Below are 20,775 nucleotides of genomic sequence, written 5' to 3' on the forward strand. Positions count from 1 at the left end.
ACGTGAGGGACTGACCGAGATAAAACAAATGTTTAATGAGAGGTTATCACGTGCAAGAAAAACTGTGGAATGTGCATTTGGAATATCGTACTCCAAGTGGCGTATACTTTCGAAATCAATAGAGACCTCAGCGCCTCTCGCTGATAAAATAGTCAAATGCATTTGTGTTTTGCACAACGTCGTAATTCACCGAGAAGGAATGCAAAGAAACCTCTCGGATGTTCACATTGCAGGACACGAAGTCAGTTGGGAGAGAAGAGGGAGACCTGCAACTCAAGCAGAAAACATCAGATTCACATTTGCGCAATACTTCCAAAAATATCCTCTGAGTTATGTGTGAAAAGTAAATGCATAAACACATACATGAAATGTAATGTTTAATTTCAATTGTGTCAATCTATGTCAATTTGACAAGAAATTTGTTTTATGTAACCTACCTACACAATTAAGTGGACTTCCCTAAGGAAGTGTGCCCTTGGCTCCATACCTATTTCACTTTTTATCTATAAACTTGATCTCAATCAGGGTATCAATGGAATTGCTAGCAAATTCACAGATGATGTGAAGCTAATGGGCATAGTCGGGAATCAAAGCGATAAGGAATTGCTCCAGACCAACTTAAACAGGATTGGAGCATGGACAAATGAATGGAGCAGGACGTTTAAGGCCGAAACACATTGCACTGACATGATGTGATTCCACGTCCCCTCTGAGACGTGAATTCTGATTCGTGGAAATTGTGTGACGTGAGAATTCCATGTCACATAATTTTCATGTCACAGACTTGCCAGGAATCAGAATACACAACGTCTCTGCTCTGACAGGACGTGATTATCACATCACGTCAGTGTAGTATGTTTCAGCCTTTAGCGTTGATAAGTACATGGCCGCTCATTTTGGTTCGAACCCACATTTCTCTTATGAGTTGAATGGTGTAACTACCCCAGATATAACTAGGGTTACAGATTTCGGAATTCTCATTGACAAGCGGCTCAGGTTTTCTGAACATTGTTCAGCGGTGGTCAAAAAAGCAAATATAATGCTCGGTTTCATTTTCAAAAACGTCTCTTCACATTCTCCTAAAGTCATTCTTCTGTTTTTTCGAGGACTTAGTTCGACCTGGACTGAAGTATGCTGTAAGGTTTTGGAGACCATACCTACAGAGGGACATAAACCTAGTTAAAGGGGTGCAGAGAAAAGCTACTACGCATTACCTTATTGGCACACGGTGCTTGAGTTATGAAGAGACTTTATTTTTCAAATATGTTTATATGTATATATACACACACACACAAACACACTGGATGAGCGCAGGTGTCGGGGAGATATGATTGAACCGTTCAAAATTTTCAATGGAATGGATAGCATGGACCACATGAATTATTAGTGCACTATCAATCAACTGTTTTTACACCACTTTACTGCCTTTTCAATTGGGTTGCTGTAATTTTGAAATATATGACATCCCTATTTGTTGCCTGTTGTGTCGTCGTATTTATGTTGTTGATGGATTTTGACCCAAATAATCCCTGCAACTGGTTATCCAGGCCAAGAACTTTGGATGAGACCGACTTCAGTTTTCTAAAGTTTATACACGATGAGATTGTCTTTAAATATTTTATCGTTGAATAATCTTAACACTGAAAGATCAGAGTTGCCAGTCCGATATGGCTGAAATACATAGCTTGACCAATCTCCCACTTTACAAAAACGAAAATAAATTTTGGAATCGAGTCGCCCTATCTCCTCTCCTCAACAGGAATCCGTATTAAAACAACTGATGGTCCAACTGCGCTTTGGCTACCAAATTTATTTTAATAAAAATAAAATCTGTGCAAATGTGGATTCACAAATTGCACGTTTTGCAACATGGGATAATTGAGACTTGATCTCATATTTTGCTAAGGTGCCCTGCTTATAGCGCATGTTCTGGGCCAAGTCTCCACCAACGATATTGTAACTTACCTTAATGCACAGTTAATTGTAATAGTATCTTCCGTTTTTTTCTGTGTCATTTGTAACTTCCATACTTTGTTTGGCTGATACCCCTTACACACTTTTCCAGATGTGTGTGCTTACATTTCATTTATTTTGTTTTATGCATTCAATAGTTTGTATTCTTAATATTTGTTATTTTGTGTTTTTACTTATTTATATCTTGTTTTGACTGATTAATATTTTGTAATTTTGTTTTAACCATTTCGTAGCTCTATTGTAATAGAGCTAATATGTATAGCGCCAATATGTAATTTAATTTATATTTATGTTGTCATGGGTCTATGCACCCAAACAAAGATATTGATTGATTAATAATTATGATGGGAAATAAATAAAACTGAATTTGAATATTTACTCAACTTAGTTGTTAATAATTGGCTGTGATCATCTAGTCCCATTCAAAAATATTCAGCAAAATCTAACCGCACAATATTGTGAAATGCAGTGAATAGGTTTGTTGAGTAAATACTGCTCTAGTTGTTTGAAAAATAATGATCTATAAATAAGCTGAGTTAAAAACGACTAATAATGAAACATTATTTCTCACTTACCATCTTCAACATTCAATTCAGCGGCTATCTCTTTCCATGCTTTGTCAACAACGTTGCGGTTGGAGTGGCCTTTCAACATTTTGTTCCAAATGACACTTTTCAGGAATACTTTCACAATTGAAATATCTTTATCCACTTCCATTTTATATAAACAGAGAAAAACGTGCAGTCTGAAGACAACACCACCACGTGCACCAGAAGATAACAACACACACCGAGCGTGTTCAAGCGAGAAAAAGAAATAATAATTCATTCCGGTTAAAGCGGTTAAAAGCAGTTTGAGCCGGTAAATGCAGGTAGGCGGGCGCGCTTTGCCCACCTCAATGAGTTTTCACGATCTTTTTTTCCCCGCTCGCCCGCCGCGATGAGGCGAGAAGCGGTTCACTATGGACGTACCCTTACACACCGTCCCGCTTTGCTGCATTTGTGTTTAAGTATCTATATTGCCTATTATTTCCCCCCTGTATCATGTTACACCCTATTCCATATTGCTGCATTTTTGTGTTTCGGTATCTGTGGTGTCTATTTTCTCCCCGGCTTCATATTAATATGCCTTACCGTTTTGCTGCATTTGTATTTTTGTATTTGTCTAATTAAAATGTTTGAAGAATTTTATATGACAAATTCCTACAGCTGTTAATTTCCCTTCGAATAAGCTGAATAATTTGAATGTATGAGTATAATAAATTATGTCAATTTCTTTTCCATATATTGCCTTTCACAATTTTATGGAAAAGTTAAATGTATTAATAGTCCTATAAAAAATATATTTAAAAAAATCACTTGGAACGTTTGATATATCAATTTTTTTTCCGGCTGCTGTGAATTTCCCTTCGAATAAGCAGAATAATTTGAATGTGATTGAGTTTAACAAAATAAAAGAAGTAAAGTAAGTAGTATGGTTTTTAAATCGAACCCTGGAGTTTTCAGCAGGATAATGTCATCCGCATAAAGTAAAATATTTATCTCTGTGCTTGGATTTATAGACTCCGCGAATTTTAGGAGAAACAAAACATATTTTTTATATCGGCAAGGAAAAGGAATGTTCTATACAAAGGTTTTTAACAGCTGGCTCATGCTAAGATATATTTTGGAAAGAGAGAAAATTCAACTCCCTCTGCAAAGTTCTGTCTGCAAAACATTCTTATTTATAGAAAATTACTTAACTAAGAATTGATTGAAAAAATGATTTTATTAATTTTATAAAATTAATGAAATTTAAAACAAAAATAGAAAAAAAGTGCTTCCAAGCACGTAAGAGAATAAAATGATGGTAAAAACCATTCAACTTTCGTCAAATATAAATTTATTGGTAAATCTCCAAGTACTTTGCTGTAAGTGACGTATTGGTTCGTCATTTCATGTATTTTTTTCTATTACATGTATGAAAGTAAATTTTGTTTATGCGCGCGTGTCTAACAACAGAAAAAAAAATCTATATATACTATTTGCAAAGATACATTTTCTTCATTCATTCTTATGTTAGGACCATGGTTGGGGGAACTTTTAAACGAAATAAAAGTTAAATAAACGAAATAAACTTCATTTACGTTGCAACACTCTGAGAACAAATAATAGTGAAAAAAATTCATTTTTTTATTTGATTTACTTACCAAATTGCCCAATAAACCTTCTCTTCCTCTTTCGCCTCTTGTTCCTGGAGGACCCTAATATAGGAAACGGTAATTAATTCTAACTAGCCTCATCGGATATGTATTTTAAATTGCACAGAGACGAATATGGTCACGTGAAGACCACCAATATGAATAAAAATAACGCAAAAGAGTAACGCTATACCATTCTGAAAAAATGTATACGGAAACGATTGAATCAACTGAAAACACTGTTCAAAACAAGTAATATCATTCTTTTTTATTGGATTTGAATTCAGTTTTTTTATGGAGTAAGGAATTATAATATGCAATACATAGGATAACGATACGATAATGTTGTGCCTAATACACGGAATGACTAGATTGAATTCTGTTTCAGCCACACAATCAAATTAAAAATCTCAAAAATCAAAGAAATATGCAGACATATTTGGTTGGCTGTGTCAGGACACGGGCGTAGTTTCTATCGTGAAAACGCCATGTATATGGAAAGAGTTAAACAGAAAGATAGTACAGTACGTGATCTCACTCAGTTGTGTTAATTTTGTATATCACATTATTTTTTGCTCACGTTCTTCGTGAGGTAAGGTTCTAACAGCAAGACCCAACCTTCGAAGCCCAAATAAAGTATGGAGCAGGTTTCAAGTGTATTTTACCCATGACAACAAGTTTCCATTTTAAACCGATAGCAAGAGGAACCAGATGCCAGGCTCACTTCGATTCTTGGCAAAGATATACTCGGAAAGAAATCCATCCACTTCATCAAAAATCATTTGCGACTGGAACGAAAATCAATGATCATTATCAGAATAATTCCTTCATTCCATCGTTCGGGTGCAAATGACACTATCCTGAGCAATGAGAGAAACATCCCCGAATCAGCTGCAATCGTTTCAATTCATCAAATGATTAGACGAACGCACAATGCATAGATTATCATAACCTTTTATACTTTCATATCTCGTGGATACAATCCATTATTCACCCTCCATAAACAGACGACGGCCTTGCAGCGAACGGGATAAGACACCGTTGGACATGATGGCATACGCTATTAAATTATTCGGCATCTCTTGTCGGGATGGCTTTTACTTTTACTTACATTGATCAATAGCAGTGTTTCTCAACCTTTCAGAACCAATAAAAGGTCTGAAACAATTCGACGGACCACTTGCGTCCCGTACTAGGAACATTTCAGTATTTTTAGTGGATCTGAATTTCTTTTTATACATTTGTCCCGTTTTTTTCCGATGACGTTTATTTATATTTAGTGTTCACTAAAATCGTTAATAAACAGCATTTTTATAACTTATGATAATTTTGGGTATAAATACAAATATTCATTTCACATTGTCAAACTAAACTGTTTTCTCTCAATTTTTCAGCAATTTTAACTATAATTCGAAATTTTGCTGACTTAATTTGGCCCATTTGAATGTATTTTTCTGTCAAATTTTTGTTTAAAGCGATTTGTAGCAATCTTTTTATTTCTCCACCCTTCACCCTTTTGTGCAGTAATTAGCAAATTTGTCGTAAATTGCATTTTTGGGCTGCAAATAAGTGATATCCCGTATTGAGGATCGCAATTTCCCGCATTTTCCTGATTAGGTGTAATCAACCTAAGTATGACGGTACATTTTTTATTTGCGAATCCATATGGATATTACAATAATATCAATTTGCAATAATTGAATAATTTTCGATCCAGTTAACATTGAATAATCAAGTCTGCCCGCTGATGATCTCTGGTTGAGAAACGACCATAGGTTTAGAAAAGCTGGCCAATAGCATATGGCAAGCAGCCGCAGCTTTATCTTTAATTTATAATCACCCGTTGGCAAAATATTCTTTTTTTTGTACGACTGGCCGTTGGTGAGGCAATATATGTAACGCACTTATGATGTATTTTTTTGAATGATAAATTAAGAATTCCAGATGCATTCTTCTCCAATTAAACTCCTTGAAATGTCGAGCTAGAAACGCATTTAAAAATGCGGCACTCATTGTGTGCGTGAACTACGTCGGAATTTTTTAAATTTTATTCGTCTTCAGAAAACTATTGTTTAATAATTTGGTCGAGATGTAAAGAAAAAAGGTCTGACTGATCTTAAAATTTTCCAGAGCCGTCCACGTTCCCAGTGGGAACCAGACTGGGCCGTCTTAAGAACATCATGCACCCCTGGGCCAAGTGACCTTTCTGAGGTCCTACCTGGAAAACTCTCGAAAACTTCAACTAATTCTCATTTTTCTGAAGCCCCCGGGAAGTGCTCGGGTTGGCCCATACGTTGTGACGGAACTGTAACTAGACCTCCTATATAACTGGCCTTTGCGTAGAGTTGTGACGTCACTGGAAGTAGTGCTAAATCATGACCTCCCTAAGCCAAACGATCTGATCAGATACGGTGACGATGTTTTTGAAGTTTTTTCTCCCTGAAGAATTTGAAAATTTGAATCACGAAACCAGTCAGGAAATTTTCTTAAAAGACATTGATATTTTTTCAACTATATACACACACATTAATGACCCATTTGAAAAAAAAAATCGTTTCGCCTTTAATTGTTCTTTACCATCAATGATAAAGTTATGCACTGCACTATTCAATTTTTTTTAATTAAACAATGATTTCACAGATCTTTATTGTAGAGAGTCATCTTAATTGACTGTCACTTGTCTTTCTATTTTATATCTGTACAAAAGAATTCGGCTTTTTTTCATTTGTATGAGACTTGTTTAAAAAAAGCGAGTGTTCCTAAAATTAGAACTTCATAAAAATATCTTGAAAGCTGCTGATTTTAGAACAAATGAATTAAAAAAAGCCTTGTATCTTCTTTACTGCTAAACATTATTTGATAGCAATAAAAGACACCATAATATCGTCCAATTGGAAAAGTTTATTTATATGTTTCAGAAAAGATTGACAACTTTATTTTACATGAATACAAAATCATTTCATCGATGTAGGAAAAACCAACGTGCACTCATGGAATAAATTCAAAAATGTACATTTGATTTCAGTAATTTGATTTCTATGATTTTCAGTAATATCAAATAATTTTGATTTCAAAAATACAAAAATATGATTTTCATGTAAGTTGGCGATTATGGGTAAACAATACAGTTGAAAAAATTGGCATTGTAAATTGGCAAAGTTGTGGCATTGTAGGATGACTAAGTACGATAGAGTAGAACCTCGATAACTTGACACCCTAAGACTATCGGAAAACATGTCGAGTTAAGCAGATGTCAAGTTAGCGAGCTTTATTTCATTTCGCTTTTAACAATTTTTAAAATTGTTTATGTATGTATATGTGCCTGTATATTGTTGCACAATTCCGGTATCATTCACACACAAATTCATAAAAAATGTTCTTTTATCTGCAGTTTTCTATGAAAAGTTTTCTTATTGGGAATAATCTCAAATTAGGTGGACGGGATAATATTTTTTGATTACGGAAGATCTGTTATTTGGGAATGAGCTGTGCAATATTGTCCAAAATAAATTTCCTCCTCTCACTTAAAACATATCGATCTAGCTTTCTTGCCCATCTCTCACTCAAAGGTTTCAGAAATCATTCACAACCGTGGCTTTCATATTAAACGGGTTGAGTTGTCAGTTCTAAACACAGAAATAACGAGAAGTAACCCTACTGAAAGACGTAGAGAGAATTTGACACATATCAATCAACAAACAAACAGCAGAAACAATGATAAATAGAATTTTTGACAAACGAAAGCAGTGTCTCAAAATTTTTTGAACTGATCAAAGCATGGGGGATTTTTAAGTACGAGTTGTGATAATGAAGTTTAATCGGAGTCGACTTAAGCGGGATGTGGTTCTCATGTGTCAAAAGTTAGAAATGTTTTTTCAATGAATTTAGTATTGTGCCAACCATGCAAATAATAAATGTCGAGTTATCGAGGTTTCACTGATATTAGAATGGAACGCTTTAAAATACCCACGTGTTGTGATTCAAAAAAAAAGTAAATGAATAACATTAACTCCCTTATCCCCTTCTTTAGAGAGATCATCCCAGAAATTCTCGGGGGAAAAATCTTCCTGTTTTTTTTTTTTTTTTTGGATTAAACTTTGTCCATGAAATAAAATTATAATAACAAATAGATCGTTTTTTGTATCGAAAATGGGTGATTTCTGTAAATAACAGACATAATTTAATGATACATAAATTCAATGACAACAGTGCTAGTAAAATTTTTGTTTTCGAAATTAACGCTGAATATATATATTGACACAGCACTAAGCCAACTGTCACAAAAGCACTAAACCACACCAACGATGTTGCACTCATTTGGCATTGTTTTTTGGTGACATTTTTGGTAGTATCACTAATTTTTCCATATTTCCGATCTTGGAAAGGAATTTTCCGAATTTTTCAGTTTTCCTTGTTTGTATTCTAAAAAACACTACTTTCTCTCATACCAAATTCCACATTTTTAGAGCTGTTAGAAGTGCCTGGGATTTTTGATGATCGGTGAGTGAGTGAATCAGTTAGTCAGTGTCAGAATAACGAAACTTGGAGTTCAAATTTCTCATGAACTACAGATGCTAAAAATGTGAAATTAAGAGGTTTAATTAAATTTATAAAACGTTCTAGACATGATAACTTCAATACGGAGATATGACTTCAAAAGTACCCGAATTTTGTTCCAGAAAAGAATGTTACGGCCGTGCTTATTTTTCTCTACTTCGCGGGGCACTGCCGTGCCCCCAGATATGCAATAATCAATGAACGAACGAAACAAAAAATAAGGAAAAGTCGAAAAATTAATTCGGAAATAAGTTTAGAAGTAATGAAAATCTTTTGACTGATTGTAAATAATATATCTGATTTACCAATCCTTTCATCAGATTCGAATTACCGTATTCTGGATTTCGAAATTAATGAATGTATCAATATGGATAAATTTATATTTAACTAAATTTATTAAACTATAATATTCATTATATATAGATAATGTAATAATCGAAACTTTCAATAATTTCGTAGGCCCTACATTTGACCCAGGGCCTCACATCACCCTGATCGGTGACATCAAACTCATGTTTTGACTTGCATTGTTCCACAACTCAAACGCACGAAGTGGACAGAATTCGGAAGCCAACTGATTTCTATTTGGGGGGGGGGGCGGCGAGGAGGGAATCTCGAGGTTATACGCTGTGACGAACGAATTTGTGAGTTTCCACGCTCTTCAAACGCATGGTCAACCCTTTTCAAATGATATTTAGAATATTTGAAACAAAAGGTTTATACCTTTACGTCTCATTTCAACTAGAAAAAATCAACTTAATTCATTCTCACCACGAATCAATTGAAATTCTGGAATAAAATAATATATAGTTTATTATTAGGCTTTAATGTGCAGTACATTATTTAATCTCTCAATATCTTGCTTGTCGTTTACCCATGTTGTAATTTTCTTGACGAATTCGTTTCTGCCATGAGGGCGTCAGCGTTCCCTATGTATAAAGCGTTTAATTGGGGGGGGGGGGAGATCGGCCAGTGGTAAAGTGCCTTAAATATACCGGGCGTACTCATCGACATCCATCTTAGAATGGCAAAACCATTCTATGTTCAAAGTGCCGTTAGCGTAATTACAATCCCTACATTCTTAGTAACACAAGAGGCATTAGCACGACAATGATTGGTTCTACGAGCAAGAAAGATAAAAAAACGTCACGGGGGTGGAGATTCTGGTAAAACTGAATGGCGAAGTTCATTATCGAAAAATGAAAGTATATTTTAGTGAATCAATAAATTATGGCTTCTCTAGCCGTTATTAGTGTCAACTTGATGCACCAGAACCACATTTTATTAAATCAGAAAACAAATGAAAGCATTTTTTAGTGAATCAATAAATGACAGCAAAGATAGAAGGATGGGGAAAATAAATTTCGAATGTGTGTGTGGGTTTGAGAGGGAATCGAACAGCATCTTGCGTTTCATTCTGTAGGTGGGGCCCAATCCTATAGAAAGACTGGCGTGATTTATGAGTTTAAGTACTTATTGGTCAATACAGTAGATCCAGTTAAATTTTTCGTGAAAATTGATTCCCAGATATTTAAAGTTCCGTGTTCTTTTGATGTATTGGTCATCATGTTGGATTTTCAGCCGTCCTTTCTTTCTATAAGGCCAGAAACATGCAATCTGGTTGAACATCAGTTGCACGTGATTAACATTTTAACGGCCAATGTTCCCAATTGGGAACATACTTTTGATTAATTAGAAAAATATATTTTTCTTTCACGGAAATAGCTGATTTTCTTTCCCTGAACATATAAGGTTCTGAACTTAATTTAAAAAAGACAAAAGTTATTCGATTCAGCATTTATCATGTCAATTTATTATTCTAAAATCACCCATTTTAAAGGCAAAATATCTCCAAGTTTATGTTTTAAAGAAACGTAGTGTTTGCGACCGAAACCACAGGGGGCAGCTAAGGGACGATGATGGGGATCTAGGTCCTCTCATCTCTTTCCGTTCTCAGGCATTTTCGTGTTGACCTTTGACCTATGGCCATCTGCGAATTTCCCTTTTCAGCAAGAACAGGAAATGAAGAAGATTGAATCACAGTACGTGAAACAGTGCCCAAGTTAAGAATTTTGCATTTCAAATCAGTTTAAAAGTTCATTCAAAAAAAGTGCAAAAGGAAGTTTGCTTGGAAAGAAGGATGGGCTCGAGATAGACATGCTAAAAATAAATGTAAAAAAAACCTATCTTGATTTTTTACTGCAGATTTTACACTTCTCGTGTAATCTATAGCTTTTTTTTTCCTGATTTAATTGGATATTTCAAAGATTGACTAGTAAAAATAAAATTTCAAACATATATAGATGGCGCTTAAATTCAAGTTGAAAAATCGACTTCTTTTTAACAAGAATGTGATCCATAACACCTTCAAAAAATTAATATTTCATTATTGGTGCATAAAATTTGCAAATGGGGATTAGGAAGTACTATAATCTTTTCTCAAAGTAGTGAAATTCGCATCTACGTATTATAATACGCTGGAAAATACGGTACATTTATCTCATAAGGAAAAGTCAATTTCTTCTCTAAAGCACTTCTTCATAGCTTTTATTTTTATTCATGTAAACTGAAAAAAAAAATTCAAGTTCATGTGCGACTTGATTTATTTAAAAATTTTATCACTCTTTCCTTCCATTCATTTTTTTTTTTTTTTTTTTTTTGAGAGTAACATTGAATTTCCATTGAAGCACATTCAACTATGCCAGTCAAGTTAACCTCTTCATCCGTGAGCCAAAACTGGCTATTAAAAAGTTGATTTTTTTATTGCATGTCAAAATGTCCCTTAAAAAAAGTATATTTTCTTTAGAAAACGTAATTAATTAATTGGGGTCGATATCCTTACTAGGACCATTGGAGTTGGGTACACCCATATGTGTACCTCAGGTCTTCACTTGAAAAATAATCATTACAAACCAATTAAAACAAAGAACTCTTAAAACTCTTGGAGCGAAAAAGTCGAATTGTTGAACTAATTAACTAGAAATAATATGACTGATGTTCTATCCTAGTGTATATACTCTAGATCGGTTTCAATGTTGCAGGGTTGGGTTTCGGCCAGTGGCAAAAAAGGGGTAAAAATGGCAAGAATGAAAGTTAAATAATGGATAATATCTAAATGATCAAATATTCGTGTCATATTCTGGTTAGTTACGATTTCCATCATTCCTTTGGTTATCTTACCACAAATATTTGAGGAGGTAACTTGCAAGTGCTTGTATCATGGACATATATACCAATCCTAACGTAGTATTTTTAAGAACCTTATTTTCCAGAACAGAAAAATTAATTTAACATCTCAAGAAAAAACTTTGTAATTGTGTCATATATTTTTCTTTTTTCATTCGCAATTGTCTTTTTCACGTACTTATCTGAACATTTATGAGCCACTTTAACACTAAAACAACGGAAGCGGTCGTTTTGACCGGAAAACTATGTGGCCATGTGAATACACTAAGATTGGTCTTCTATTTGAGGTTTTTGAATACCTAGAATACAAATGCTCTGTGTTCCTTAGTTGAACGAAGCTCTACCTACAACGGTAGCGGTGAAAATAACCGCTGTAGAGATTGTGTACTAATATGATTACAAAAAAAAAATTGAATTAAACAGTCTTCATAAGCGAACATTGAAATAATACTGAAAAAGTAGGTGTTATATCATAGTGTTTGCATTTTTCCAGTGCCCATTTCATACTATTCAAAGGTGCACTTTTGAAGAAGCTCATTCCCGTACACTAGTCGATTCATTCAGCGTTTCTATGTATCTTGACGCTTTTACTACATTAGTATGTAGTAAAAGCTAATTAATGTACTAGAACTATTAAATAGAAATATTAAAGCTACTTTTAATATTTCTCTAACATGCAGGGTGTGCCGTAAAGGTCACTCAAGTTTTGTGGTTCAAGAATCCTCACTCTTAGCAAAGAGAAAATTTCCCAAAAAAAACAATCCTTTTTGCGACTTATTCAAATTCAAGTTCATTCACCTACGTCATAAACATGCATATTCATACAGAAAAATGTAAATTAAACAATCAAATCAGTGAAAATGCCCATAAAGACGAGTTATATGGTCGCCCTGTTGATTTCTAGGTACAATCGGAATATCGCCTGTTATGGCGTATTACCGTTTCATGGAGTTGGAACCAGCATCTGGTTTTAAAATTCAATATTAAAAAAAAAATCCAACAAATTTAAACATTGAAGAAGGGTTTGAAGGAAAATAATTGCAGAGCAATGCCATTCTTGAATTCTCTTCATGATTAAAATGTTCAGTTTTTGACCGACGAGAGCTACTGGAATTACTGCTTCTCAGTTAGTTTTTAGGTCATCCAAATGGTTTGTTCACATGACACTATTCCATCAAAATTCAAAATAAATAACCGCTGTAACATCGGTAACTAAAAAAAGATTTTATTTATAAGCTGCTATATCTCGGAATTTCCGGAATTTTTTAGGGTTTCCGTGACGTTTGATTCCGCGGTACACCAAAAAAGCTCTTGCGGAACCCCAGCTGGAAATTTATGCCGTAGAACCGGGGTTTCCAACGTAGAAGCTTTCGCGGAACCCTTCATGGGTATGAGACTTTTCCGTGGAACCCTTGACGGTACTGTTTCGCAAAGTGTGCGTCGCGGCTTCTAGGGGCTTCATCGCCAAACTTTGTTAGAAGCATCACGGGAAAGCTGGGGATATTGGTTTCTGTCCTTATTTATGCTTTGGTTCTTCTATATGGGAAAATATCCAACAAACTATTCTCGGGAGCCCTTTCTCTGGCGTCCCCTAGTAGCGGCTCTGTCCATGCCTACCCTGGGATAGATTTCAATGAGCTTTCTTTTTGTGGAAGGTTTTATGCATGGCTGTTTCAACATTAAGGATGACCCATCGTGGGTTCCCTGGGCAAGGAGATGTTCTGTGGGCCCCACACTCACCTGGAAGTAACAGCTTACATATTTACATACTTAAACTCGAAAATCTACCCGGGTCGGGGGAGATAAAACTACTATTACAGTTTTCACTGTTATTTGGTCATCTGAATTGTCATCTGAATTTGTTAAAATATGTGCCACTTTTTGTCAAAGTGCAAAATAAAGAACAGCGTCTGCAACAATAACTTTTTTTCATTTGCAACCTCACAGGGTTCCAAAATGTTTTAGGGATTCATGACGTTTGATTTCGCGGAAACCAAAAAATTTTCTCATGGAACAACAGGATTCCGCTGAACAACAGTTGCAAATCTGTGCCGTTGAGTGCCATGATATTGGCATTTGATATTTGGGGTGCCATGATATTTGGGGTGCAAAAACATATGGCAGGGATAAAATGACATTTATTGAAAGTACAGAGACTGCAGTAATCCGGATCGCTTCGACTCCACTGAAACAAGTGAAGGCAGCAAAACAACTAACGGAATCGATATGTTCAGGCAATGAAACATTTTAATACAGTAGGCCTACGCAAGTAAAAAATATGAACAAAATTGTTTTAATAGTCATCAAGTTACATTACATACTTTTTTCTGTTGTTTTTGTGGTTTCACGTTCGTTTTTTTTTAGTTTGGAAGTAAATTGTGATATACTTCGAACTAATACGGTCTTTTTTATTGCACGAACATATGATACTGGGAGCAAATTGTTCTGTTTTTATTTAAGCCTAGCTTGCAATTGCAGCGTAAAGTAGTGTTTAATATACAAATACTGGAATAGTTAGGGTTAAGATCGAGATGACAGACGAGTGCCCTTTGTCGCCTATTGGAAGCAAGGTCTTCAATGGTGAGTTCTACAAGCATTTGGATGAAATGACCCTCCTGTTCACAAGAGTCTGTGATGGGAAAAGAGCAGAGGCAGCCGAGAGAGACCGGTTTCTCGTGTTGAGGAATGAAATGATGAAGCTGTATGATGAAGTCCATGTCGTAGGAAATGAACGTTCTTTGTCGGAGGTTGCTATCACTGAGCCGCCGCCTAGTATCCATGAAACTGCTAATATTTCAGAGATTATTGAGATAAACTTTCAGAAGTTTGAGGAACGTTTTAGTAGACTAGAGAGCATTGCCCAGATCATTCCCGGAATGCAGTCAGAGATAGCTAACTTGTCAAATGCTATGCGCTCAAACGTGAACTCATCTGGAGCAAACAATTGTGAATCATTGCCAGAGCCTGTTGCTACCGCTTCGTATGCCCAAATATTGACTGATACTTTGAGGGGAAAGGAAAATTTGTCAAATAACAACACGTTTCGGGCAGTCCACCCTCGCTTGAAAGTGGATGATATTAATCAAGTACCACCTGACCGTTTACAGCGATCCAACGTCGCAACTGGGACTGATCGGCGTAATGAATTCAGAGTGGGAATGTCTACGACGTCGCAGGTGCGTGTAGTGCCGACGGTTCGCAGACGTCGGTTGCTGGTGAACAGATTTGCTCCAGAGACATCTATCTCGGACGTACGTCGCATACTGCAAGACACGCAACTCGAGTACGACTGCGTTAAGCTGAATACAAGGAACTCAAACAACTATGCATCTTTTGTACTAACCACTGTCGATAGTAATTGGGATTCATTGAGTGATCCATTCCACTGGCCATCTGGTATACACATCAGAGAGTTTTTTGGTATTCCGAGATATCTTCTGGAGGATCCGGCTGGAGATTGTACTATAACGGAAGCATTGCCCGGTCAGAGGGACACCTCTAATCAACAATGACTGTACGGACAAGAGTCATCGTCAATTACTTCAACAAATGAACACGCATCCGATTCTGAATCAAGAGTTACAGGTATATTCATGAACCCCAGAAGTATTGTGAATAAAATTGACGATTTGCGTTGCTGCATTCAGTCATACGAGGTCGACATTCTGTGTATAGCAGAGACTTGGTTACATCAGTCAGTTTCGTCTTCCTTGATATGTCTACCAGGATACGATATTTTCCGATACGACAGAGAAACTACTGCGGGAGGAGGTGTATGCATTATTATTCGAAGCAGCCTGAAACCTAAGCTGGTGAACGTGCATAATGGAAATCAAGATGTTGAGATAATATCGGTGGATATAAAAAGCGGAAATAGGAAGTGCAGGCTTATTACGGCGTACGTTCCACCAAATAAAGCATGTAATTTAGATCATTGGTGTGAGTTTTGGAGAGAACTAAGGCATTACTGCTCTGCGTGCTTTCCGGTGATTTTGGTCGGGGACTTCAACATGCGGGGAATCGATTGGATAAACGGGAGATTCTCATCTGAATTGGAGTCACAGTTCATGTCAATATCAGCAGAACTAGGCCTTGTTCAGTTGGTCGATTTTCATACGAAAGGAGAAAACTTCTTAGATCTTCTGTTTGCTACCGATCCTTCGGTGGTCTACGACGTATATGCACTTCCACCCTTCTGCAACAGCGATAATCCACCGCACTTGCCGATACACTTCTCATTGCATATTACAACAGGATTAGATTGCCGATCAACACTAAACTATCACAATGCAGATTATCCACGATTATCAGGTATTGTAAAAGATCTGCAGAACCAAGTACTGGCTGGAACTATCTCAGCTGCGGATGCTTTGCCAGCTCTATTTCTGCGGTCTCGTGAACATGTTCCCCGTCAAATGAGATTTAGAAAAAAAGATAAGGTTTTACGAATGCTAAACAATAGGAAATTGCATGCTTTGCGTCAATATAGAACAATACCTAGTCAAACCACTAAAGAACAATACAAGGTCATGGCTAGGAACTATGCAAATTACGTCCAAGAGAAAGAGAGTTTACATCTCCTCAACCTCTGTAAAAATCGTGATCGGAACTTTTTCCACCGAGATGTCCGCAGTAGACTTCGGGTATCCCGGGACATACCAACGCTAACTCTGAATGGCACCACGATAACGGAAGATTATGAGAAAGCAAACGTTTTTGCGGACATATTTTCTGGTTCATATAATTTCAGTCGTTCCGGTTATGACCATCGTTATCAAGGCCTTATGAATGATCATCCCTTCTTTCGTGACATGTTCAGCACTCAGACGATAAAAGCCATTATTGCTTCTCTTCCTGGTCGATCATCTCCGGGTCCTGACGGAATACCCAGTTGTTTCTACAAACGACTTTCAGACCCGATATCTTCTCTGCTTAGCTCCATCTTCACATCCTTCTATGACTACGGGTCTATCCCATGCTCTTGGAAATCTGCAGTTATTAGTCCAATTTATAAGAATAAAGGCTCCAGGGCAGATCCGAATAATTATCGCCCGATATCGTTAACCGATATATCCTGCAAAACTTTCGAGAGATGCATCGTCAATCAGTTACTTCCATTTGCCGACGATATGGGCTTAATCCCCTCAGTTCAGTTTGGCTTCATTCCTGGCCGCTCCTTACCAGTGCAGCAGTTGATTTGTCATGATATATGGGAGAGTGCTATAGACTCTGGACAAGAGATTGATGTAATTTACGTCGATTTCCAAAAGGCATTTGATAAAGTAGACAGATTGCTACTACTGAGGAAGCTAGCTTGCATGGGGGTTCCGGATAAAGTTGTGAGGATAATTCAAGAACTGCTGTCAGACAGAGTTCATCAGGTTCGCGTAGCCAGCGTGATGTCTAGAGAATGTCAGGTGCCAAGCGGAGTTGTCCAGGGATCGGTGTTAGGCCCGATCTTATTTACTTTGTACACTTACGATATTAGTCAGGCTGTGTCACCCATCTCTCTAGTGCAATTCGCTGATGACGTGAAGTTATTCTCTCCAGTGGAAAACACTAGGGGCTTAAGAATTGCATGCCAACAACTTTTCCAGTGGAGTTGTCAGTATAAGCTATCTATTTCATCATCAAAAAGTGCATCAATGCATTTAGGTAGACGCACCGATCCTGAATATTACCAACTAGGTAATGAAACGTTACAGCAATTGGATACATGCGTTGATTTAGGTATTGCAATGAGCCGCATTCTGGATTTCACTGATCATTATCATGGCATAGTCTGCAAAGCTAATAGAATTTCATATTTGTTACGTACGGCATACCGTAAGTGTGATGCGCATACGTTGTCATATGCTTTCTGTGTGTACGTTCGCCCGACTCTGGAGTTCTGTTCGCAAGTATGGAGCCCTTACAAAATCAATGACATAGAGCTCCTCGAAAAGCCACAGAGGTCGTTTACTAAACGAATACCTGGCATGAGCGGTCTATCTTAATGCCAGAGACTTCAATTTCTGGGTTTACACTCACTGGAATGGCGTAGAATCGCTGCAGATCTGAAGATGTGCTACAAACTAGTCCACCAAATTGTTTATCTACCATCGAGAGAGCCTTTCTTTGAGATCATAGACAGGCGAGTTAACCTACGTAGGCATCGCTTCCAAATAAGAATACCAGTGGCTAGAAGGGATTGCTTTTCCACGGATATAGATGTCGTGTGGCAAGAATATGGAACAGCCTTCCATCAGAACTTGTATGTGCCTCCTACGCAAGATTTGCTTCCACTATTGGGGATTTCGACCTGGCTCCGTATGCGAAGTGCTTCCCGTACTGACTATTATTTTTTTTTTTTCTTCCAGTATAAGTGCATTTCATGCCTTCTGGGGTTATTGTAAATAAATAAATAAATAAAACTCATTTCGTGAATTATCCAATCATCCGGATGGGAACTGGTCCCAAATCATTCGGATAATTGAGTGCTACTGTATTAATATTCTGCGATTTCAATCATTGTTCCAGGGCATTTTCGAGTACTTCCACAATCCCTCGAGATCGGATAGGAACGCTTTGGGGTACGACAGTTCTGATCTCATTCCCAAGAATGGGCATGTGCCATAAATTCGCTAATCTCTACTGCCTGATGATAATGTGAAGAATTGTTCGAAAAAGTGACGGATCTTTTTGACGAAGTCGGTTAATGCTAGTACTTAACTGTACATGCACCTCGTACACATTCCTCTGCGGAATTTATAACGAATCGGTATAGGCTAGAACACGAGGCCAAAGTGTAAGTGTGGCCCCTGACGTATTTATGTTAGAGTTGTGCCGAAATTTGCTACTGCCATACGTAAGCATTAATGGAAAATTAATGTTTGTTCTCAAACATTTCAATTTTCTTCAAAAATTAATAGTTGTAGCCTTCCACACAAGACGCATTCTTCTATTGATAAAAAAAACTCTCTGACGTGTCCAATAAGGCCCATTACTTAAAAAATTTTACCTTTTTCATTTTTCCTGGGAAATGTGGTAAAAATTTCTGGATGAATTTTAGGTGCATTCAGAAACACGAATAAATAAACTGTCCGGCTGCTGGTATATATCTAGTAAATTCACCGACAAAAAAATTATGATAGAAAATTCCCTGACTTGCATCACGCGTATGAGTTCGACAGCGTGTGTTTTAGTCGATAAAGTATTGTTAATATTCAATAATATTAATGTACGTACATTTGACATCAATAATATTTCGGCGTGTGCATAATAATTTGTCTCCTTAAACTATTGACAGTCGATAAATTGTTGTCGATTAGTGGTCAGTGAACCGACCGGTCTATCATCGTAACAGGAACACATCATGAGTACATACTTCTGAAATTTTAATTAATCTGTTAATAATTTCTTCTCTTCGTTTGTTTGCTCAATGATATTCCATATTTTTGTTATGGACATTATTTTTCTTTCCCTTTTTTTCAGTCATCTTTTTGTTTAATTCACTTATAAGACTTTTGAATTTTATTTCCACACTGCATTTCAAACATTTATTCAAGTTTCTTGAAATGTTTATACGAAACAGATCGTAACAAGTATCACACTTCGTTTTAAGAATTTGTCAAACTAGTGTAACCTTTTCTCTTTACGTATACTTGACGTGTAAATTACATTTACGTTTTAATTTAGTGATAGGTGTGTTGTAATCTACCTCAAGTTTATCTGAAATATTACACTGGAATTAATTTCCCCCAATAAGACACAACATTGCCCGATTTAACGGACCCAACTTCGGATTGAATGGATTGTATCCGGATATAATGCAGAATAAATAAACTTTCCAATTTTTGACTATCTGATCGTAATAACGCAAAAATATTAATTATGGAGATTCCACCAGAAATGAACAAAAAAGATCTATTTATCAAAAATAGTCTAAATATTCTATTCCGTTACTAGGAAAAGTATCAAATTTCACATTCGGATGCTTACATGCAGCACCCCCTTTTTTCTGTGACCGACCTTGCCTACCCCCACCGCCTTCCCTCTATGTTTTGAGTGATTTTGTTGGTATGTTGGTCTTTCAGTTCTCAGTTGATATCTGGTCTTGTGACTTTCTACACCTCTTTTTACCATCTTTTCTGTTATACTAGTAGCTTATTTGACTGAGTTTGAGAGAATCTGATATATCACATCTCTCTGATGAAGAATTCGAAATGTGCCAGCTACTGCCTGATGAAAATGAGCGGATTACTGATGAGGAAGACATCGATGACAACATGCTTGGCCCAGTCGTTCCTGCAGATGTTTGTGGATATCTAAGTATTTTAAGATCACCACATAGTTCATTTGTGGGTGAATTTGCAGATCCTATCAACATGTCATCTACATCAAAAAATTGTTTTCCAAAGATCAGATAATTACCCAGTCAAAAAAATAAGAAAACATCATGTGTCAAGTGTCAAAAGACTAAAATTCATGCAACCAAAGGAAACAAGTACTGCATTCGACCAAAATATAGGAAGCTAACCTACTGAAGCAATCAGTTATAAGTTTCCTGAGCTAAGTGCAAGCCGACTCGATTGATATTTTTTTTTCAAATTTTTATCGCAAGAGTACCTCAGTTACTTGACTGAGATGACAAATGTTTATGTCGCACAACATGGATCGAATTTGAAAATTGAGTGGAAAGAAATAGCAAACCCAATGCAAAAAACTTTGTGAAGTGGGTATCACGGAATACCAAGTGAAAACGATTACTGAATATATTTATTCACATCTGACCAACGTTCCCAATTGGGAACGTTCAAGAAAACGCATAGGGAAATTTTTTTTCTTCAATTTCTCGATTGATATCTCTTAACTAAAAAATCAGAAGGAGAAATTAACAA

At 36.4% G+C, this 20,775-nt stretch overlaps 1 protein-coding gene across 3 annotated transcripts in view; it reads right to left on the minus strand.

Moving 5' to 3' along the window:
• Positions 1-20,775, minus strand: part of LOC149080456 (uncharacterized) — a 1,573,269-nt gene that overhangs the window by 1,169,492 nt on the left and 383,002 nt on the right. For all 3 annotated transcript variants that reach the window (XM_089239569.1, XM_089239571.1, XM_089239572.1), the window contains exon 14: positions 4,163-4,216. In XM_089239569.1, coding sequence (XP_089095695.1) covers positions 4,163-4,216 — 54 coding nt within the window. The remainder of the gene's footprint in view (positions 1-4,162; positions 4,217-20,775) is intronic.

The sequence above is a fragment of the Pholcus phalangioides genome, unplaced genomic scaffold, assembly GCF_987345545.1.
Source record: "Pholcus phalangioides strain wild (caught in Gottingen) unplaced genomic scaffold, Ppha-v1.0 ptg000011l_1, whole genome shotgun sequence".
NCBI classification, from domain to species: Eukaryota; Metazoa; Arthropoda; class Arachnida; order Araneae; family Pholcidae; genus Pholcus; species Pholcus phalangioides.